This window comes from Oryctolagus cuniculus, chromosome 13, assembly GCF_051225735.1.
Source record: "Oryctolagus cuniculus isolate XC-2025 breed Fujian yellow rabbit chromosome 13, ASM5122573v1, whole genome shotgun sequence".
Classification (NCBI taxonomy): domain Eukaryota; kingdom Metazoa; phylum Chordata; class Mammalia; order Lagomorpha; family Leporidae; genus Oryctolagus; species Oryctolagus cuniculus.
This window is the reverse complement of record NC_142879.1, coordinates 50,956,734-50,979,115: the sequence shown is the minus strand read 5'-3', so window position 1 is coordinate 50,979,115 and position 22,382 is coordinate 50,956,734. Positions and strand designations below refer to the sequence as shown.

The following is a 22,382-nucleotide window of genomic DNA, read 5'->3' as shown; positions in this document are numbered from 1 at the left end:
AAATAAATTTTTCTAAAAAGAATGATTTAATCAAATCTCATAAGTGAGTTTATACTTAAAATTCTTACTTATGTAAGCATTGGTTTATTTTCTAATTTGTTGATATTGCTTGTATTTTTATTTATCATATTGTCTGTAACCAATAGGAAGCTTTTTTTAACAAGTACTGAAAAGTACTTGTGATTTTCTTTTTATTTAAGATTTTATTTATTTATTTGAGAGATAGAGTTACAGACAGTGAAAGGGAGAGACAGAGAAAGGTCTTCCTTCTGTTGGTTCACTCCCCAAGTGGCCGCAATGGCTGGAGCTGTGCGGATCTGAAGCCAGGAGCCAGGTGCTTCTTCCTGGTCTCTCATGCGGGTTCAGGGGCCCAAGGACTTAGGCCATCTTCCACTGCATTTGCAGGCCATAGCAGTGAGCTCAATTGGAAGAGGGGCAGCCGGGACTTGAACTGGCACCAATAAAGGATTCTGGTGCCGCAGGCAGAGGTTTAACCTTCTGCTTTGAAAACAAATTAAAAATTATTTCTTCCTTAGAATAATGGATACTGTTTTGAGAATTTTTCATTCATGCTTTTGACTTCTTTATCATTAATAATATTTTCTGGTGGCTGTTAGCAAATTTGTAGAATTACTTTGGTGTCTGTCTTAAATTTGACTCATAATAATTGTACTCATAGTAAAAAAAATACATTTAAAAAACCTATGCTACCATTAAGAAATGGTTTGCAACCTTTTTTCTAAAATTACTTATTCTTAACATTCTTAACAGTTGAAATATGAAACCATTAAGATATATTCTACTGCATATTATGGGAAGTAGCTTTTTTAGTATTGACATGGAAAAAACTATTATAGTCATTTTCAAAGAAAATAAAGCTTATTTGAAAATGCATCAAGGGAATACTTTGAATAACTTAATGTAGCTTAAATAAGTGATAATTATAGCATTTGTTATCTTTTAATTTAGGAATTACACAGATTTTAACTGTAAAAATCTTATGGTTGCTGCTTTGTTTGTGATTTTATGTGTTTTCTGATAATAAAAATAATATAGTGCTCCAGAATTTTGCAAAAACTGAGTAGAAAAGTGTAGCTGACAGGTTAACAGTTACAGTAACTAGAGGATTTCAATACTTCTTCCCCAGAGTACTAGCAAACTTATAAGGGTGCTATGGAATATCTTAAAATTTCAAGGGAAGTTCAGCAACATCTGTTGGACACCATAATGTTTCATCAGTGCGTTCTTTTCAGTGATGTCATATTGTTGTGAAGGTGAGTTTTCAGTGCTTGCTGAGATAAAAAAGCAAGTATTGCCTGAAAATCAGTATCCCACAGGAAATGAGTCTGTCAGTGTCTAATCTGATTCCAAGGTATGTAAAGGTACACAGTGCCAACTGGCATTACATTGTTAGGACTTAAATACTTATTAAGTGACTTGCCTTTACTATTTTATAATAGTAATTACTAGAGATCTCTTTTGGCCTAGAAGTGCCTTGAAAAATTACTGAGACACTAAAGGTTCTGTGAACCAAGAAAATTTGGGAACTGTTGACATAGATTACTCCTCACAGGCTCCTGCCTATGGAGCCAAGGAGAGCTAAAAAGATTGGATACTAGGTAGAAGAGAAACAAAACAAAAATCTATTTTTATTTTATTTTTTAACATTTCATTTAAGATTTATTTGAAAGGCAGAGTTACAGAGAAAAAGGGAGAGACAGAAGTCTTCCATCCACTGATTCACTCCCCAGATGGCTGCAATGGCCCCAGGGCTGGACCAGGCCAAAGCCCAGAGCCAGGAGCTTCTTCCGGGTCTCCCACTGGGTGTCAGGGGCCCAAGCACTTGGGCCATCCTCTTTTGTTTCCCAGGCACATTAGCAGGGAGCTGGATCAGAAGTGGAGCAGCCAGGACTTGAACTGGTGCCCACATGGGATGCTAGCAGTGCAGGCAGTGGCTTCACCTGCTACAACATCATGTTGGTCCCAAAAAGTTCTATTTTAAAATACAAGAGATGGGTATGTTATGTGTTGGGAAAGGGGCAATTAATAGAGAAGCACATGTTGAAGATACAGGAAATAAGGTGTTGGCTTTGAGTAAAAGGTCTATGGAGGGATGAGGAAGGATGGACTCTAGACCCTTTTTTGTTGTTGTTTAAGATTTATTTATTTATTATTTATTTGAAAGAGAGAAAGAGAGCGAGATCTTCTGCCCGCTGGTTCACTCCACTGATAACTACAACAGTCTAGGAAGGGCCAGTCCATAGGCTGAAGCTTCATCTAGGTCTCCCATGTAGGTGCAGGAGCCCAAACACTTGGGCCATCTTCCGCTGCTTTTCCCAGGCCATTAGCAGGGAGCTGGATAGGGAAGCGGAGTAGCTAGGATGTGCATCGGCCCCTAAATGGGATGCTGATGTCTCAGGCAGCAGCTTTACCTGCTATACAACAAGACCAGCCATAGATCTTTCTTTTCTAAATGTTGCCCCCAAACTGGCGAATTGGTTTGTTCGAAGGCATGCATAACTTCTAACCCCACTCCAGACCTCCTGAATCTGAATATACATTTTTAATAAGGTTCCCAGTTTATTTGTATGCATGTTGAAGTTTCAGAGGTACTAAAGGGGATTAGCCTTAACATAGGAGACATCTTTTCCTTCTACTTTTCCCATTATTGTGAACCTTCTGTATTCCTGCCATTGTGAAGGGAATGAGATGATGCGAGTTTAAGATTTAGATATATTTAGAAATTGAGAGCTGAAATAGTGGCTGAGAGAGGTAGATGATGGAATTTTGAAATAAGAATTTTAAAAAATGCCAACAAATCTGACCAGGAATATAGAAATTGCTAGAATTATGAAGATCCAGGTGGATGAGGTCAAAGATAACCTTAAGTGCTGTCTATCTACATAATTATAACTTTTTCTAGTGGTGCTAAATAGCTTGGGTACAGGAGCTGCAAATATTGGCTTGGTCTAAATTTGTTAGTTTGTAGGGTGAGGTCAAGGAAAAAATAAGCTAGCAAAAAAAAAATCTATCCTAGATAACAGGAAGAAATAAAACCACAAGGAGGATAAGATGAAGAAAAGGATTGGAGTTCTTCTTGAAAGCTAATTGAAAAGGTCACATACTGAAGTTGGAAGAATCCTTTCCTTGTTTTTATCCAACAGACAGGGGAAAATTCTTTCTTGTCAGGCTGTTGATTCTTAACAGGACTTAGTGATTGATTAGATACCAGGGAAGATGTTTCTGTCTAGAAAATACTCCTAGGATTCTTGTATTAAATACTGTTGGGAACATAGTATTATTAATGAAGAATTGACCTCCAGTAAGCATTCCTTTCAAGGAGCCAGGGGTATGATTTGGAGTGTGCAAGCAGGATAAAAAGACTTGGAAATGTTGAATTTGGGATTGGAGATGGCTGTTTAGACTGCTGGTAATGTGGACAGGGAACTCCAGAGGGGTCAGGTATAATAATCGGTTTGGGAATCAGTGATAAAATAATAGCTTCTGCTAATTGTTCATTGCTACGCAGAAGACTGAGCAGTTTATATGCATTGTTACATCCTTTTACAATTCTTTCAGGCAAGCAGATGAGGAAGTAGGCCTAGAGAGATGCCTATAGCCATGTACTAGTAATTGGAACTAGATCTGTCTAATTCCCTTCACTACTAAGCTCTCCTGTATTCTGGTCTCTAACTTCTGGGTACTGTTTCATACTAGTTGTGTTAGATCATCTCAGATGCAAACGACCAGAGGAAAAAAATCCCTCAAGTGGTTGTAAGCAAGCCAGAAAAAATATTTGATGGTCTCTGTAACTATAGATCTAGTGATCAACCTTCTAGCACAGTTGAAATCAAGGGCTCAAACAGTATTATCAAAACGTATCTCCCAGCCCTTTTCTAGCTACTCTTTTGTAAGCTTTCCTTGTGTGACAGCAAGATGACTCCACTAGTTTCAGCATTACGTATGCAGAAAGAGAGCATCTCTTTACCCAGGGCTTCTACCCAAATCCTGGAGTCAAGGCTCTGCCGCTGAGGAGCTTACGGCATGAGCCTGTTTCTGAACCAACATCCAGCCTACCCTAGCAACTGACCGTAGGTCAGGATTCCCCAAGGAAATGAGGCTCATGGAAAGAGAATAGAGAATGGATACTGGACAAACAAAAGCTGCTATCCACCATGGGGGTGAAATCCTCCTGTGACTGTGTGAGGATGGTGGTAATTAAGATGAAACTGTCAGTGATGATGAGAATGACCAGCATTTGGTAGATGCTTACTTGGTTATCAGGTGGTGTGTCTGTCCTTCACATGATTCTATTTTTAAAATACAAGACATTTGAGGTGTGTACTGTTATTCCCAAAAGTGAGCTAGGTAAGTAATGGAACTGAGATTTTAACCTAGACTGGCCAAGTCCAACCTTAATCCCTCTATACCACCATATTTTCCTGTAGTTTTCTCATTCTATCTCTTATAGCTACGGAGCATAAGAGGTAATAGCATAGTGAATTAGACAGACCTAGACTACCCATTTGTTATACATGGTATGCTCAATAAATGTTAAGATGACTTTAAGGGGCTGGTGCTATGGCTTAGTAGGTTAAGTATCAGCCTGCAGCGCCAGCATCCCATGTCGGCACCAGTTCAAGTCCCTGCTGATGGCTTGAGAAAGCAGTAGAAGATGCCCCAAGTCCTTGGACCCCTGTACCTGAAAGACCTGGAAGAAGCTCCTGGCTCCTGGCTTCAGATAAGTGCAACTCTGACCATTGCAACCATTTGGGGAGTGAACCAGCAGATGGAAGACTTTTCTCTCTCTCTCCCTCTCTTTCCCTCCCTCCTTCCCTCCCCTACCCCAGCCCCGTCTGTAATTATGCCTCAAGTAAATAAATAAAACCTTTTTTTTAAAAAAAAAAAAAAGATGATTTTAAATAACATTTACCTTAAGTGCTATAATGGAAATTGCTTATTTTTAAATTTTATTTAAAAATATTTTGTGTTCTATATTTTAATCTTCTAAGTGGCTTTTATGTTTAGCCCTAGAACTCTTTATTTTATTTACATATTTTTAAAGGTTTATTTATTTATTTGAAAGGCAGAGTTACATAGAGAGAGAAGGAGAGGCAGAGAGAGAGGTCTTCCATCTGCTGGTTCACTGCCCAGTTGGCTGCAACGGTTGGAGCTGTGCTAATCTGAAGCCAGGAGCCAGGAGCTTCTGGGTCTCGAACACAAGTGCAGGGACCCAAGGACTTGGGCCATCTTCCACTGCTTTCCCAGGCCACAGCAGAGAGCTGGATCTGAAGTGGAGCAGCTGAAGTTGAACTGGCACCCATATGGGATATCGGCACTGCAGGCAGCGGCTTTACCCACTACACCACAGCGCCGACCCCCTTATTTATTTAAGATTTTTTTTTTTTTAATTTTAGAGGATGCTAGAGAGAAAAATCTTCCATCCATTGGTGGAGCCGGGAATTCAATCCACCGCTCCCTTGTAGATGATAGGAACCCAACTACTTAAGTCATCACCTGCTGCCTATAGGATTTCATTAGCAGGAAACTGCAGTCAAGACCAGAAACAGGCATCTTGATGGGATGCAGGCATCTCAAGTGGTGTGTTAACTCAAGGCTGAAAACCCTCTCCTCTTCCTTTTTTTTCTTTTTTTTTTTTTTAATTTCTTATGCCATCCCTGAATATTAAAATTCTAGTGAGATTGTTTCATTTTTCATATCTGGAGTTTATGAAAAGGTTTTTGCTAGTCTCTTAGATTTTGTATCAGTAGTTTCAAAATCTTATGCAGTGTTTATATAAATGCTTTTTTTTTTTCCAAAAATAACTGATAGGGCTATTTCAAGGCTTTTATTAGAATAATTTATTCTGAAGTTATCCTATTTGTTTATTAGAATTAGGTACTGCAAAATAAAAACATAATATCCTAATGTTTATGATACTTTTCTGAAGCAATAAAATCTAGTGTTTTGTAATGACTAGTAAGTTTGAGGGCCTGCGCTGTGGTGCAGTAGGTTAATCCTCTGTCTGCAGCACCAGCATCCCATATGGGTGCCGATTTGAATTCTGGCTGCTCTACTTCCAATCCAGCGCTCTCTGCTGTGGCCTGGGAAAGCAGTAGAAGATGGCCCAGGTCCTTAGGGCCCTGCGCCTGCGTGGGAGATCAGGAAGAAACTTCTTGCTCCAGCCCAGCTTTGGCCCTTGCGGCCATTTGGGGAGTGAACCAACAGAAGACCTTTCTCTCTGTCTCTCCCTCTCACTGTCTGTAACTCTACCTCAAATTAATAAATAAAATGGTTTTTTTAAAGATTTATTTATTTATTTATTTGAAAGAGTTACACAGAGAAGGAGAGGCAGAGAGAGAAAAAGAGAAAGAGGACTTCCATCTGCTGGTTTACTCTCTAGATAGCTGCAACGACCGGAGCTGTGCTGATCTGAAGCCAGGGGCCCAAGGACTTGGGCCATCTTCCACTGCTTTCCCAGGCCATAGCAGAGAGCTGAATCAGAAGTGGAGCAGCCGGGATTCGAAAGCTCATATGGGATGCCAGCGCTTCAGGCCAGGGCGTTAACCCGCTGCACCACAGTGCTGGCCCCAATAAAATGTTTTTTTTTTTTTTTTTTTTTTTTTTTTTGACAGGCAGAGTGGACAGTGAGAGAGAGAGACAGAGAGAAAGGTCTTCCTTTTGCCGTTGGTTCACCCTCCAATGGCCGCCGCTGCAGCCGGCGCACCGCGCTGATCCTGGCAGGAGCCAGGAGCCAGGTGCTTTTCCTGGTCTCCCATGGGGTGCAGGGCCCAAGCACCTGGGCCATCCTCCACTGCACTCCCTGGCCATAGCAGAGAGCTGGCCTGGAAGAGGGGCAACCGGGACAGAATCCGGCGCCCCAACCGGGACTAGAACCCGGTGTGCCGGCGCCGCTAGGTGGAGGATTAGCCTATTGAGCCACGGCGCCGGCTAATAAAATGTTTTTAAAAAAGTTTTGAAGTTTTAGCATAATAAAAGTTACCAAGTGCTGTTTTATATTACTGTCCATTATTTTGGCTCTGCGATGCTGGTTATATTTCTTTTAATCCTAAAGCCAGGAGCTTCTTCCAGGTCTCCAACGCAGGTGCAGTGTCATAAAGGAAGCAGTGCAGGATTGGAAATCAGAATTCCCAGGCTCTTTCTGTCGTTTAGATTTTCCATCTCTGAAGAGTTTGGGCCAGACTTTTATGATTACATCTTTGCTGTATTAGAAGTGTTGCTGAACCGAATGTTAGAGCTTGGATAGGAGGCAGTGTAGTCTAGGTCCCTTGTTCAGGATCTCAGCACCACCTAATGGCAGATGGAGGAAAGACAGAGGCATTTCTGTTTCTGATATGCTAACTTCTCTTTGCTCAAAGCAATTGGCCCAAGTTGAAGATAGCCAGTGTTCATTTATTTGATTGATAAAAACAATTTATTGAATAGCTTCATGTATGAGACATTTTACTAGGCACATGAGTAACTACAAAGATGTATAAATTAGGGAGTATTCATGAAAAGCTGTAAAGTGTTGAAGCCCCAAATTGGGCTGTAGAATCCAGTAAACCTTGGTTCACACTCTGGCTGTTTAATTGTGTGGCCTCAGGTGGGTTATCCATTCCAAGCTTCAAATTTCCTTGTCTGTAAAATGAGGATAATTATAGCCATCCCTCACAGTTGTAAGGATTAGGTAATAAAGATGAAATTTAGCTTGATGCTTGGCACATAGTGGGCCAGTTATAGTAGTACATAAGATGTTTGTGAAAGGAAAAAAGAATTAAAATTTGGGGGGGGGGGGGTCCAGCACTGCACTGTGGCTCAGCGGGTTAATGCCCTGGCCTGAAGAGCCAGCATCCCATATGGCCGCCAGTTCGAGACCTGGCTGCCCCATTTCCCACCCAGCTCTCTGCTATGGCCTGGGGTAGCAGTAGAGTGAACCAATGGATGGAAGACCTCTGTCTCTCTCTCTCTCTCTCTCTCCCCCTCTACCTCTACCTCTACCTCTCCTCTCTCTGTGTAACTCTGAATTTCAAATAAATAAATGTCTTAAAAAAAATTTTTTTTGAATACTTTCTTTTGTTGATTTGTTTGATTCACAGCCCAGTGAGGTAATGAGCGATATCCTAATTTCCAAATAAAAACGCAGCTCCAGAGATTTGGAATTTCTCCCAGGTCCCATAGCAATTAGTTAGTCATAGCTAATGTTTATATTATCTGTGTAGCAGGCACTATTACAAGCACTTCATATGTACTGACTTAATAGCTTTGCAAGTGTTGTACTGTTGTCATTTCACTTTTTGGACAGGGGAAGTTAGGAACAGAAGGGTTAAATAACTTTCCCGTAGTGACTCAGAAGGAAGTGGCAGTTGAGGATTCAAGTGCAGGAATCTGCTTTCAGAGCCCACTATTCTTAATCTGTTCTTCCTCTTAATCATGCTCTCCTTTGCGAAGGTAAAAACAGTCTTGCAAACTGGGAACCACTACTCAGATGTTCTGTCTGTTTGTGCATTTACTTGACTTGGTTCGTGTACCTTGGAAATTTCAGTGCCCTGGGAACATTGCCGTTGCCATTTTGGTACCTTTTTTTTTTTTTTTTTTTTTTTTTTTTACTTATTTTAAAGGCAAAGCAACAGAGAGGGAGAGGGATCTTCCATCCATTGGTTCACTTCCCTAATGGCCACAATGGCCAGGTCTGGGTTAGGTGTGCACCAGGCTGAAACCAGGAGCCAGGAACTTCATCCTGGTCTCCCATGTGAACAGCAGGAACCCAAGTACTTCGTCCATCTTCTGCTTTCTTAGGTGCATTAGCAGGAAACTGCATCAGAAGTGGAGCAGCCCCAACTCAAATCAGCACTCCAATATGGATGTCTGCATCGCAGACAGTGATTTACCCCACTGTGCTATAACACCAGCCCCCACTTTTTTTAACTTTTAGATATTTAACTCCACGTTTTCATCATTCTTCCTCTAATGTATCTCCAAAAATGAATATAAGCATTCGATATGGCCTGAGTACTACAGATTTTAGTGGAATATTTAATGTACGTTAATATTATAACAGCTTTTTAGCAATGCAGTGACTGTTTTAAGCTTATGGAGAACCAAAACTCCTAGGTCTTTGTTATGTGTTTATTTTTTTAAATATACTTACTTGGCCACACTATCCTATCCTATCCTTTTTATGGTAGGCAGTGGAAACAAGAGTTTGTGAGAATGTCAGTAGTTACTGCCAATATGTCTGAGAGTCACTTTTTTAATATAAGGATTTAGAGAACTTGATTTCTTAAGTATTTTGAAATTCTTATAATCAGTCTATTTTTCTGTTTTTGTATTGTTTTGTTTTGTTTTGTTTTAAATGATTTATTTGAAAGGCAGAGTGAAGGTGGGGGCGTGTGGGGTGAGAGAATATCTTCCATCTACTGGTTTACTCTCCAGAAGTCCTTAATAGCCAAGGCTGTGTCAGGCTGAAGCCAGGAGTCAGGAACTATCCCAGTCTCCCACATGAGTGGCAAGGGCTCAAGTACTTGAGTCATCTTCTGCTGGCTTCCCCAGGTGTTTTAGCAAGAAGCTAGATTCTAGAGAGCAGAGCAGCTGGAACTCAAACTGGCACTCAGATATGGGATAATGCCATCAGAAATGGCAGCTTACCATGCAGTGCCACAAAGCCAGCCCTTAGTCTGTTTTTCTAAGCTATTCTAAAGGTATGTTTGAACATTCTTAAAAATAAACTGAGCATAAGGCTAAAATAAAATCACAGGGTACTGAATGCAAACCAATCTGTTTTTTTCATCCTACACATTTTTCACGAACTTTTTGAAGACCCTTTATATGTTTGGATTTCAAAAATCTTTGTATCAAAATAAATATTTTAATTCTAGTTTCCAAAAAGTTTTTGAAGAAGGATCACACAGTATGTGTGTATTTTGTGGCTATCCTGTACAAGTGGAAAATTGTTCAACTTCAAATTTATTTTTCATGATGGAACAATACTATTGTCAATCTTTAGCATAAGATTGGTAAAACCCAACTTTTTTTTTTTTTTTTTTTTTTTTTTTGGTGCCGAAACCCGGGATTGAACAACTTTTGTTTTTAAATTGAATTAAACATGTTTATGTTCCTCTCTTGTCTACCTATAAAATACCTATCTGTCAAGATAGATCATTAATTGATTTATTCAGCAGATATTTGTGTTGCTTGTGTTTGGCATAAAGAACATGAGATTAAATTAGACCTAGTTAATTCTCTGTGACATATCCACAATGTGTTTGGGAAAACCTAGAAAATAAATATTATAAAAGTGTCTAGTTATAGCCGGCACCACGGCTCACTAGGCTAATCCTCCGCCTTGCAGCACCGGCACACCGGGTTCTAGTCCCGGTCGGGGCGCCGGATTCTGTCCCGGCTGCCCCTCTTCCAGGCCAGCTCTCTGCTGTGGCCAGGGAGTGCAGTGGAGGATGGCCCAAGTGCTTGGGCCCTGCACCCCATGGGAGACCAGGAGAAGCACCTGGCTCCTGCCTTCGGATAAGTGTGGTGCGCCGGCCGCGTTGGCCATTGGAGGGTGAACCAACGACAAAGGAAGACCTTTCTCTCTGTCTCTCTCTCTCTGACTGTCCATCTGCCTGTCAAAAAAATTTTTAAAAAAATTAAAAGTGTCTAGTTATGGCAAATTATAATTAGTCAACATCTCTTAAGAACGATAAGAAAAAGTGGAGAATATTATGTTCATTCAGAGTGATAAAAGAATAGAAGTTGATGTTGGCTGGCGCCACGGCTCAATAGGCTAATCCTCCACCTAGCAGCACCGGCACACTGGGTTCTAGTCCCGGTCAGGGCACCGGACTCATTCCCGGTTGCTCCTCTTCCAGGCCAGCTCTCTACTGTGGCCTGGGAAGGCAGTGGAGGATGGCCCAAGTCCTTGGGCCCTGCACCCCATGGGAGACCAGGAGAAGCACCTGGCTCCTGCCTTCAGATCAGCGCAGTGCGCCGGCCTCAGCACACCAGCCGTGGCGGCCATTGGAGGGTGAACCAACGGCAAAGGAAGACCTTTCTCTCTGTCTCTCTCTCTCTGACTGTCCACTCTGCCTGTCAAAAAAAAAAAAAAAAAAAAAAGTTAATGTTGATTGATACAGGTTCATTATTTCCTAAGACCATATTTGATACTTAGATAAATTACACTCTTCTGCAGTGGTATGGTTAGAAAGATTAAACATTTCAACTGTTAAAACAAGGCCTAGAACGATTTATTTGTACAGTAGAGAGTGTCACTTTCTTGCATTCTTCATGGAGTTTTTAGAGTTGAAGTGAAACTGTAAGTTGTAAATTAGAATTCAATACAAATAGAACTTGTATTTTTATGAAGGTTGTGACTTGACTGTCCATCATGCCCCAAAACCTTTCAGAAGTAGTTGGTTATCTCCCTAGAAAGAGAGTTTACATTCTTATTATTGGAAAGAATCATCTCGTTGATATTGGAGTTAATTTCTTAAGCATCTCAGTTGCATCTTTTATGACAGGTCTTATCAACTCGTGGCATTATAGCTGTACTTCAAGAATGGTACCATTCAATCTACTCAAGTGATTGAAAATTTACAGTTCTGAATGTGATCCTTCTTTGCTCTTTAGTGACTCCCTGTCAACATGAAAGTCCATGTTAATTATCAGGGCACAGTAAGCTCTCAGGAAGTTGCCTTAGCTATACCCAGCTCCATCTGTTTCTGCTTGCCTCATGCTTTAGGATGTGCCTTGTTTGCAGTTCATACATATAACATGTGTATACACACACACACTGCTATTTCTTGTGCTCTTTTGTGTCCTTTTCTCTTCCTGAAACATTGTCCAGGAAGAACATTGTTCTTCCTCTCCTTCTCTGGCTAATTCATATTCTTCCTTCCAGACCCATCTTTCTTGTGGCCTCTCCTAAATCCAGCTTTTTTCCAAAGAAAAAAGTGCATGGTCTGGTCATTTTACTTGTCAGCTATAGTGAAATGATCAATTTTCCTTTCTGTTCTATTAGCATTTCTTAGCACTCTGCCTTACTTGTACCCTAACTGAACATTTTCAAATCTAAACTCCTGATCTCCCCCTATTATGCATGATTAGGCATGCCACCTATTGTCTTCATCTTTTTATGATAGTTACATGTTTCTAGTTTCTCAAACCAAAACCTAGGAGTCATCCTGTCTCTCATATCGCATGCCACTCTCTCTATAAATCTCTGTTTATTCTATCTCCAAGACAGAATGGGTATCCAGCTACTTCTTAGCACTTCCATAGCTACCACCATGATCCAAGCAATCAGTGTACCTTCCATTCTTACCCGTTGTCAATCCATTTTCCATGTCAGAGATTGTTGAATTTTTCTGTAAAGGGACAGATGGATTTAAAAAAAACAAAACAAAACAAAACAAAACAAAAAAACATGGGGCTTTGTGGACCACATGGTCTGTTGTAGCTGTTCAACTGCTGTTAATAGCACAAAAGCAACCCTAGGTAATATGTAAATATAAAACATAAATGAATGAATGTGTCTGTATTCTAATGAAACTTCAAAAATAAGCTGTGCACCAGTTTGCCAGCCATTCCTCTTCATGTCAGACTAAACCCCCTCTGACGTTTTCTCTTCTTTAGTCTTTATGGTGATCTCTGAAGCCCTCCATTATTTGTGCCCCACCTCTACCTGACTTCATCTTTCACTGTTGTTTGCTTTGCTCTCTCCTCTCCAGCCACACTAACCCTCCTTTTCCTCAGATATGCCAGGCACGATGCCACCTGAGGGTCTTTGTACCATTTGTTCCTTCTGCCTTGAACATCTACTTCATCACTCAATGTTTTTCAGATGTCAACTTCTAAGGTGAGGCACACCCTATAAATAATTACGAGCTAGCATTATATTCTCCATTCCCTGTTTTGCTTTTTGTAAAACTTCTGACATATGATATTTTTTGTGCTTTTTCTTCCTGCTAGAATACATTTTTTGTGCTTTTTCTTTCTGCTAGTATATGTGTTTACTTCCTTGTCTAGTCTGGTCAATTGTGTAACCCAGAAGATCTAGAATAGTGCCTGGTATATTATAGGTACTTAGTAAGTATCTGTTGAACGGATGAACATGTAGTAATGAGAGGGAAACAAGAACTTATTTTAAACCTGAACAATATCCATTACGTGTCATTAATTTAAAAAGTAGACAAAATAGTAACTGCTTCTAGGGATTACTCTCCTGGCAGATGGAAAAAGGACAAAAAAATTTGTCAGTATGTAGTAGATCAAATCCTATCTGTTTTACATTCTCAATGTTACTTTAAGCCACCCTGTCCTCTCCATTCTCACATCTCTTGTGTTGTGACTCTCTCATCTGTCATCTGTATGTTGGTAGCTTCTTATGTGTCATCTAGTCCATCCTCTACATGTAGCAGTGTTGAAAATTGACATATGATTTATTACTCCTCAGAACCCTTTGCCTTTGGCCTTTTGCCATTCGGAATGAAGTGCTTGTTCATTGTACAACACCCTGTGCCTCATCCTGTGTCTACTAGATCATAGCTTCAAGTGGAGAGGCTGGAGACCGTTATAGTTTAGGAAGTAGCCCAGGCGATTCTTAACTGAACACATTTGGTTAATACTGGCTTATGAGTGAGAGCCTTTATGAGCTGCCACTTCCTGTCTTTCTGTCTCATCCTCTTTGCCACACGGCACTACATCTGCCAACAGTGTGTTCCTTTTTGCATTTCCATCAGGAAAATGTCATATTGGTTCTCTCTCTCTTTTTTTTTTTTTTTTTGCAAATATTTTGTTCCCTGCATTTGGCTTCTCCTACTCTTGCAAACTTCTATTTTTAATTCTTCAAAATTCTGCTCATTTGTCACTTTTTGCATAAAGTCTTTTCTGACACACCATTTCCCATAACAAAGCTCATCATGACTTTGCTGTTTGGGTACCTTATACAAAACTCTGTGGTAGTATATATTATACTATATCTCTGACTTCATGGTATGACCTGACCTGAGCCAAGTTTTTTTTCCCCCACAGGTATTAGATTATTTTCAAGAATCAGTGCTAACATTCAGAGGTTACAGACAAATGAGTGCTATGGCTCTCCTCAGCCAAAACCCAGCTTCTAAATGACATGCTACTATGAAAGCAAACTCAAACTGAGTTCTGCTATCTATACAAAAATTTATTAGCAAGCAGTCACAAAAATAGTCTTGCAAGCTATTTTATAAGATGGGTGAAACTCCTGTTCTCCATCCTTTTAGGACTATGACAAGCACCTTTTATGAAAGGTTTATTAAAAGAAGTGCTAATCCACTTTTAGGATTCAGCTTAATCCAGTTGAAATCATAAAACAGAATTTCCTTAAGGGGAGTTAACCATAGAACCAGTGAAACCAAAGGCCCTGGTACAGTCCCCAGTTCTGGCTTTAGCCTGGCTCAACCCTGGCCATCTGGGGAGTGAGCCAGCAGTTGAAAGATCTCTCTCTTTTTCTAATTCTTTCTAATATAGCTATAAATATAAAAAAAAGTGGTTAATAGCTAAAGAGCTGTTCAAAATCAGTAAAGGATGAACCACTCACTACAGAAGTGGATAAAAGATATGTGTAGGCAATTCATAAAACATTAATTGAATGGCCAATAAGAATATGAAAAATGTTTACTTCACAAATTTATAATCAAAACATTAATAATATGGTTTTTAAAGTTTTATTTGTTAATTCTAAGACAGAGAGACAGAAAGAGATCTTCTGTCCTATAGTTCACTCCCCAAATCCCCACAACAGCTGGGACTGGGCCAGGCCAAAGCCAGGAGCCTGGAACTCAAGCTAGGTTTCCCATATGGGTGGAAGTATTTGAGCCATTACCTGCTGCCTCCTAGGGTGCTTATTAGCAAAAAGCTAGATTGGAAGTGGAGGCAGGACTAGAACCCAGGCGTTCCAGTATGGGGTACGGGTGTCTCAAGGGGCACCTTAACTACTATACCACAACACCCACCCCAGGGAGATGAATTTTTGCTTATCAAACTAATAAGCAGGTTTTTTTTTTTTGAAAATTTTATTTATTTATTTGAAAGATTTGCACAGAGTAGGAGAGGCAGAAAGAGAGAGGTCTTCCATCTGATGGTTCACTCCCCAGTTGACCACAATGGCTGGAGCTGCACCAAAGTGAAGCTAAGAGCCAGGAGCCTCCTCCGGGTCTCCCATGTGGGTGCAGGGGCCCAAGGTCTTGGGCCATCTTATACTGCTTTCCCAGGCACAGCAGAGAGCTAGATCGGAAGTGGAGCATAAGGGTGCCGGGACTAGAACTGGCGCCTATATGGGATGCCAGCACTGCAGGCGGCAGCTTTACTCACCACATTGCCTTACCCGCCATACCACTGTGCTGGCCCCAACAGTTATTTAAAGAATAAAACTTAATACCCAGAGTTGGCAAGTAGGTAGGAAGATGTATGCCCTCATACAGAGGTGGTGGTGGAATAAACTAATATAACCATATTAGAGAACATTTTCACAACAAAAAGTTTTAACAATTTTAGGAAGATATTAAGGTTGTTTACAAAAGGTTCTTTTAAAAAAAAGATTCTATTTATTTATTTGAAAGAGTTACAGAGAAGGAGATGCAGGGTAAGGGGTTTCTTCCATCTGCTGGTTCACTCCCCAAATTACCACAATGTCTAGGATTGAGCCAGGCCAAAGCCAGGAGCTAGTAGCTTTATCTGGGTCTCCCATGTGGGTGCAAGGAGCCAAGCACTTGGGCCATCCTCCGTTACTTTCCCAGGCACATGAGTAGGGAACCAGATCAAAAGTATAGTAGCCAGGACTCCAACTGGCACCCACATGAGATGCTAGCACCGCAGGCGGCAGCTTTACCTGCTGTGCCACAGCACTGGCCCCACAAAGGGTTCTTAGAACTATTGTTGATCACAGTATTGTTGACAATAGCAAGTATTTCTAAAGATTTTTTAGGAGTTCTCATTTGAGAAGTACACACACACACACACACACAGCACTGCCATCCCTTGATTTACTTCCCAAATGTGCACAGTGGTCAGCAAGGGCCAGGCAGGGGCCACAGTGGCCACAGTCTGCCCACATATGTGTGCAGTGTTCTTTTCCCCTCTCAGGAACTGTAGCAGATCTGAATATTCCTGTCATCAAATGTGTTCTGTATTTTCTTTTACTGTTTGAAAGTCCTGTTCTCCAACTTTATGTATTTCTTCCAAGGTTAGCCCAGATACTGCTTCTCCCATAAAGCTTGCTGTGATCTGTCATAGCAGTGTCACAGTACCTCCTTTTATGTTCTTCTCTTTCTACTTGGAATTAGTTGGGTAAGTTTTATCTTCTTCTGCTGTGGATTGCCTTTATTTCCCCACATGTTTGTGTCAAGAGATACTGATATTGTTCTTATTATATTCATTTTTTTGATACTACTGTAATTAACACCTGAAGTTTTAAAAAGTAAATTATAGTAAATTCCAACTTGCTGTTATTCCCATGTTATGACTTATTTTGCCACATGTATGAACTAGATTTGTGTAGACCACCTAAGTAGTAATAGTGATGGATAAGTGTGCTTTGGCAGCGGATGGGGAAAAGTCTTCAAAGATACAATTGGAAAATACTTAGGCAGTACACTCATGTGGGAGAGTTGAGCACTATGCATGAATACGTGCCATGATAGCAAGTAGTGGACCACTTGGGAATCTGCACTGCTAGTTTCATTGCAACTCTGAGGCAGAGTAAATGCAAGCCTTCCTGGAGCGAAGAATTGAGGAAGAACACAGAAGGTTCTTTTTCCTTCTCCACTGTATCTGTTCATTTTCCTCTGCTCTGACCTTTGGCAAGTTTTTTTCTTCTCGCCATAGCTAAGTTTTCTAATTTCTTTCTTTCTTTTTTTTTTTTAGAGAGAGAGAAATTGATTTTATTTATTTGACAGGCAGAGTTACAGAGAGGAGGAGAGAGCCATCTTCCTTCTGCTGCTTCACTCCTCAAATAGCTTCCAGACCAGGCTGAAGCCAAGAGTCTGGAGTTTCTTCTCGGTCTCCCATGTGGATGGAGGGCCCAACCACTCAGGCCATCTTCAGCTGCTTTCCCCAGCAGGTTAGCAGGGAGCTGGATCAGAAGTGGAGCAGCCCAACCTCGAACCGGCACCCAAGTGGAATGCTGACATCATAGGCAGATGCTCAACCTACTACACCACAATGCCCACCCAAGTTTTCTAATTTCTAAAATGGGGAAATTAGTCGTTCTTACTTCATAGGCTTGCTGCGGAGATTAAAGGAGATAACTCATGCCTGGTCTGTATAGTGGTTAGTAAATGTTAGCCATTAACCTCTATAAAAGGCATAGGGCTGTGTGCCCTCAGGCAATATGTTTTAATAGAATAAAATTTCAGATAGTAAGCCTTTTTACTTCATTCACTGTAAAAGCATTAGTTTGGTAACTCACCATACTTTAGTTCTTCTACCTTTGGATCTCTGTTTTAAAATAATTCATCTCAAATAAAGAAGGAAAAAAATTTTCCTGGTTCAACTTCATATTGAAGCCTTCCAATGCCAGAAATAAATGTCTTCTGATTCCAAAGAGGTATAGCAAACCTCTTCCTTCCTTTTATTCTCAAAGTGAAAAACAGATTTATGGTGTTTCCTATCTTAAGGACATCCTCAATCATGTATATTTTCATAGCAAAAAGGAAGAAATAGTATTCAATTGTTTTATGTTGAAATAAGTTTTCCTCAATGGGAAATTGAACTATTAGATAGGTTTTTCTCAATAAGCAATTTAAATACATACAAGATAGCTGATTGGGAACATACCTCAGAATTATAAATGGGGGTTTGCATTGTTTCTGTTTTTAAGCCTTCTGTTTTGCAGAGTTACACTAGTATGTTTGGTTTGATCCTATTTACAATTGCAGTCATGGATTAGCACCTTTCCTGGGGCTGGCATTAGCAAGCTGAGTTGACAGATAAAATATAGGCCCTGTGGAACACTGGATCTTTTCTTCTTTTTCTTCATGTCTCAGTGTCCACATCATCACAGCAGAATGAAATGGACCTACAGACGCAAGATAAGACTAAAATGGTGTTGGCCCCCCAGGGATTGTAAAAATTAACATACTTGAACTAAAAGTATTCCTTGCAATTTATAAGATTTCAAAACTTTTCTTATTTCATCTTTTATTTTTTTCAAGTTTCACTTGGAATTCAAAGATCAGAAACAGTTCATCACTGCCCTTCAGTTGAAAGTTGGAGTCAAACCTTTTGACCTCTTCTCAGTTCATCCCCCAACAGTCCCCAACTCTAATCCTAGGACTCCAAGGAAAGCGATTTAGAAGTGACAGTTACAGACAGAGCCTGTGTATTATACATAATCCTGGTGTCCTCGGTATTGTTCTAGTCTGAAATGTCTAGCTCATCTTTTCTTTTATTAATTTTTCTTTATTTATTTGAAAGGCAGAGAGAGAGATTGAGACACATGCAGAGATAGAGAGTGAGCTCCCATGTGTTGATTCATTCCCCAAATGCCTACAACAGCTGAGATTGAGCAGAGTTAAAGTCAGGAGCCAGGAATTCTGTCTGGATCTCCTGCATGGGTGGCTGGGACTCAACCACTTGAGCCATCGTCTGCTGCCACCCAGAGGGCACATAAGCAGAAAGCCAGAACGGAGAGCAGAGCTGGGCCCTGGCACTCCGCTATGGGATGCAGGTGTCCCATGTGGCAGCTGAACTGCCACCCCGTAGCTCATCCTGACCATTGCTGAAAACTCCTCTCCTACCCTATGCTTATTATTAAAATCACTCTTTCATTTGGCATTTCCATTTTACTAAATGGTGACTCCATGTATTTATTTACATAGACTGAAAACCTCAGGGTCATCCTTGATTCTTATTCTCCGCTTCCAGTCTATCAGCAAGTCACGTTGGTTTTCTGCATTCAGAATACATACATCCCACTTTGCCACTCTGAGTTCAGCCTCTTTTGTTTCTGTCCTGCAAACTGCAATAGCCAACTTAGTCTTCTCTTTTCGCCTTCAGTCCAGTATAGTGATTAATTACTTAGATTCTGGAAGCAGAGTCTCTGCATTCACTTGTCATGTGAGTTTGAGGACACGAATCACCTTCCTGGGCTTTATTTCTCTTAATAGTTCAACAGAGGTGAGAAATGATAGTACTGTTTACTTTACATAATTGTGTGAGTTACTGTGCATAAATTGCTGGGAATAGAACTTGGCAAATAGTAAACATGCAGTAAATGTTAGGTGTTGAGTTATATTGAGGTTTTTACAGTTGTGCTTTTTTATTCATACAAAAATAAACCTGATCTCTTAAAACATTAGTCAGACGTGTTTTCAGCTGGTTTCTTGTCATTCGTAGGAGACTATCCAGTCCTTACTGTGGTTTACCAGACCCTGTGACCCTACCCCCACATTATCTGGTGTCTACTCTAATAAGTACTAGCCTTTGCTCACTCTTCTTCCAGCCACACTGGCCAGTTCTTGTTTTCTACTCTGCCCAGTCATTTCTGCCTTTCCCCTCATTTTCTCTCCACCACATTTACTTCCCTCCCAGATATTTGCACAAATTGCTGTCCCTTTCATTTGAATCTCCACTCTCAGCTCTTCAGAACAAACTTCCGTCACCACTATTCTAGAATATCATGCCTTCATTTTCTGTATCCTTTCTCAACTTATTTTTTTCATATCTTATGAAAAGATAACTTTTCACTGTCTAACGTTTTATGTGTTTATTGGCTATTTGTCCCACTAGACTGGATTATATAATAAATGAAAGCAAGGAACATAGTCTCATCATTTTGGCCTCAGAAGGCACTGGGTAGGCTTTACAAAGTAGTTCTTAAATAGATGCATGAGATGGGGTGTGGTGGGTAAATGGGAGAAAGTTTTTCCCCTCCTTTCTTTGTGCAAGAGATGCTGAGTTATCAAGTAGTTGGAGAGACCCAAATTAACTTTAAGAAATAAGAGAGATTTATTGTTTATTTATTTTTGAAAGGCAGAGAGAAGGAGAGAACCAGATTGCAGCTGCTGATTCACTACCCAAATAACTACAACAGCCAGGGCTGGGCCAGGCCAAAGCAGGTGCCAGGAACTTTATCCGGATCCCCGACATGACTGGCAGGGGCCAAGCACTTGAGCCGTCTTCCACTGCTTTTCCAGGCACACTAGCAGCTGGATTGGAAGTAGAAGAGGTGGAACTCCAATCAGCACTCTGATATGGAATGCTGGCATTGCAAGTGGTGGCTTAACCAGCTGCACCCCTCAAATTAACTTTTTTGAGTTGAGATCATATTAGCAAAGAGTTCAGGTTTTATGGGTTTTGTTCCCCATTGTTTTCCATAATACATGATAATTATTTCAGTTAACCACAATGTATTAATTGCATTGTGAAATTTGTACCCTCTTACAGTTTATTATTCAGGCTCTGCTGCATAAAATGCCCCTTTTTTGGCAACTAGAATTAAAGAAATTATTGGGGTCACCTTCTTTTGAACAGTCATAATCCTACTACCCTCATGCCATTCTCCTTCCTGTTATTACCAATCTCTATGGCCGAAAGAAGGAACTTGTTAAGTCTATCTGGAGTCAGGAGAGAGACCTGTGGATATTATTGTTCACCAAAACTTCTGTTGTTGATGAAGAGCAGTAGGTCCAGGGTGCTTAGGAAAAGCAAGATTTTGTTCTCTCTAGGGGATGAAACCACTGAGTTACTTTTTTCAGCAGCTTTTACATATTCCATTGAATATGAATTTCAAAAATTTGTAATATCATTTATCTTAACTATGATGATAGAGCAATTTAATTACTGTCTGATAACTTTATACCAAATCATTGACTTTAACTTAATACTGAGCCATTGACTTTGATAGGTGAAGAAATAAAGGATTTCAGGATAACTGGTAATCTTGAATGTCTTTGTCTTTGTTTGCTTCCGAATTCCTGAGAATTATTTTTCAGTCACCTTTCCCAGCTTCATTTGGCTGTCATGTCCTAGGATATGTAAGTTGTTTTGTGTTGTTTGTTTGGGATCTCTCTTCCACCTTCATGTTTAACACTCCACAGTCTTCTGAACCATATCTTGTTATTATATGAGCAAAAAACTATTTTCTTTCTGATTTGAAAAGAACTTAGTCACTGGCTAATTTAATTTTTTGTAAAATCACTGAGTTGATTTGCAATTGATGATTTAAATTCTGCCTATTTAAATGGGTGGCATTCAGAGACAGTGTCCAGTAGGGTGTTTGACAGTCCACCAGTCAGATGGTAATACAGGTGACTTGAGGAGAGAAATCTGTCATGGAGTGGTACAAAAACTCACTTGATCTTGATTATCAATATGTATAAATATTGTGAAAGTGGAACTTTGAAATCCTTTTGGCATTTAAGGTTTTAAGCAAGAGCAAATGGCTTGTGATAGCCAAGGGTTCATAGCAGTGTTGCTCTCTGATCCTTTGATGCTGGCTTTTCCCATTGCTGGGAAGCAGAATTTAGATTGTTCACCAGCCTACTGTGTGTTTTTATAAATGTCAGTGTCAAATGGTTTTACCTCTTCTTTTTTACAAAATAGGGCTTCTGTTAAAGAGAACAACAACTTAAGTGTAAGTTGGAGTATCCAAAAATCAAGAGATCTGCTTTATACACTGTTTTCCCTTTTTGTTCATACATGGACTTTTAAAATCATTATTATTATTACAGGCCATGGTTGCTTGTTATCCAGGCAATGGAACAGGTTACGTGCGTCATGTTGATAATCCAAATGGAGATGGAAGATGTGTGACATGTATATATTATCTTAATAAAGACTGGGATGCCAAGGTATGCAACTTAATTGAGTATTTATTTTTTTCTCACTGGTTCCCCACGATTATTAAGATTTATATTCTTCGCAGGTTAAACTATATTTAAAACATGAAACAATTTCTCTCTTAAATTTGTTTTAGTGTCAGGTATTAGGTATGGATTTTTATCAAATGAAACAGATACTAATATATTTTATATACAGGATATAGTATACTATAGACAGTATATAATATTAACAGTATAGTAATTGTGCATTTTAAAAATTTAAGAACATAAATCTCATGCTCAGTGTTCTAACTGCAAGAAGAAAACTAAGTGGAACACTGGAAACTTGGGAGGTGATGGATTGTTTATTACTGTGTGATTTGATGGTATTATGAGTCTCACGTATCTAAATTATATAAATTTAAATATATGCATTTTTATGTATCAATTGTACCTTAGTAAAGCTAGAAAAAAGAGGTACTGATGAAGCATTTTTAAAATTTGACTTACAAAAGTAACTTTAGTAAAACATCTTACCTTTAAATTTTTTTATAAAGATACTGCTGAGAACAATTGTTTTATAATAGCTTT

General features: G+C 39.8%; 1 protein-coding gene across 4 annotated transcripts in view; it reads left to right on the top strand.

Moving 5' to 3' along the window:
- EGLN1 (egl-9 family hypoxia inducible factor 1) overlaps nucleotides 1-22,382 on the top strand; it is a 56,825-nt gene that overhangs the window by 19,531 nt on the left and 14,912 nt on the right. For all 4 annotated transcript variants that reach the window (XM_089311581.1, XM_002717333.6, XM_051820710.3 and 1 more), the window contains exon 2: nucleotides 21,702-21,821. In XM_089311581.1, the coding sequence (XP_089167707.1) occupies nucleotides 21,702-21,821 (120 nt within the window). The remainder of the gene's footprint in view (nucleotides 1-21,701; nucleotides 21,822-22,382) is intronic.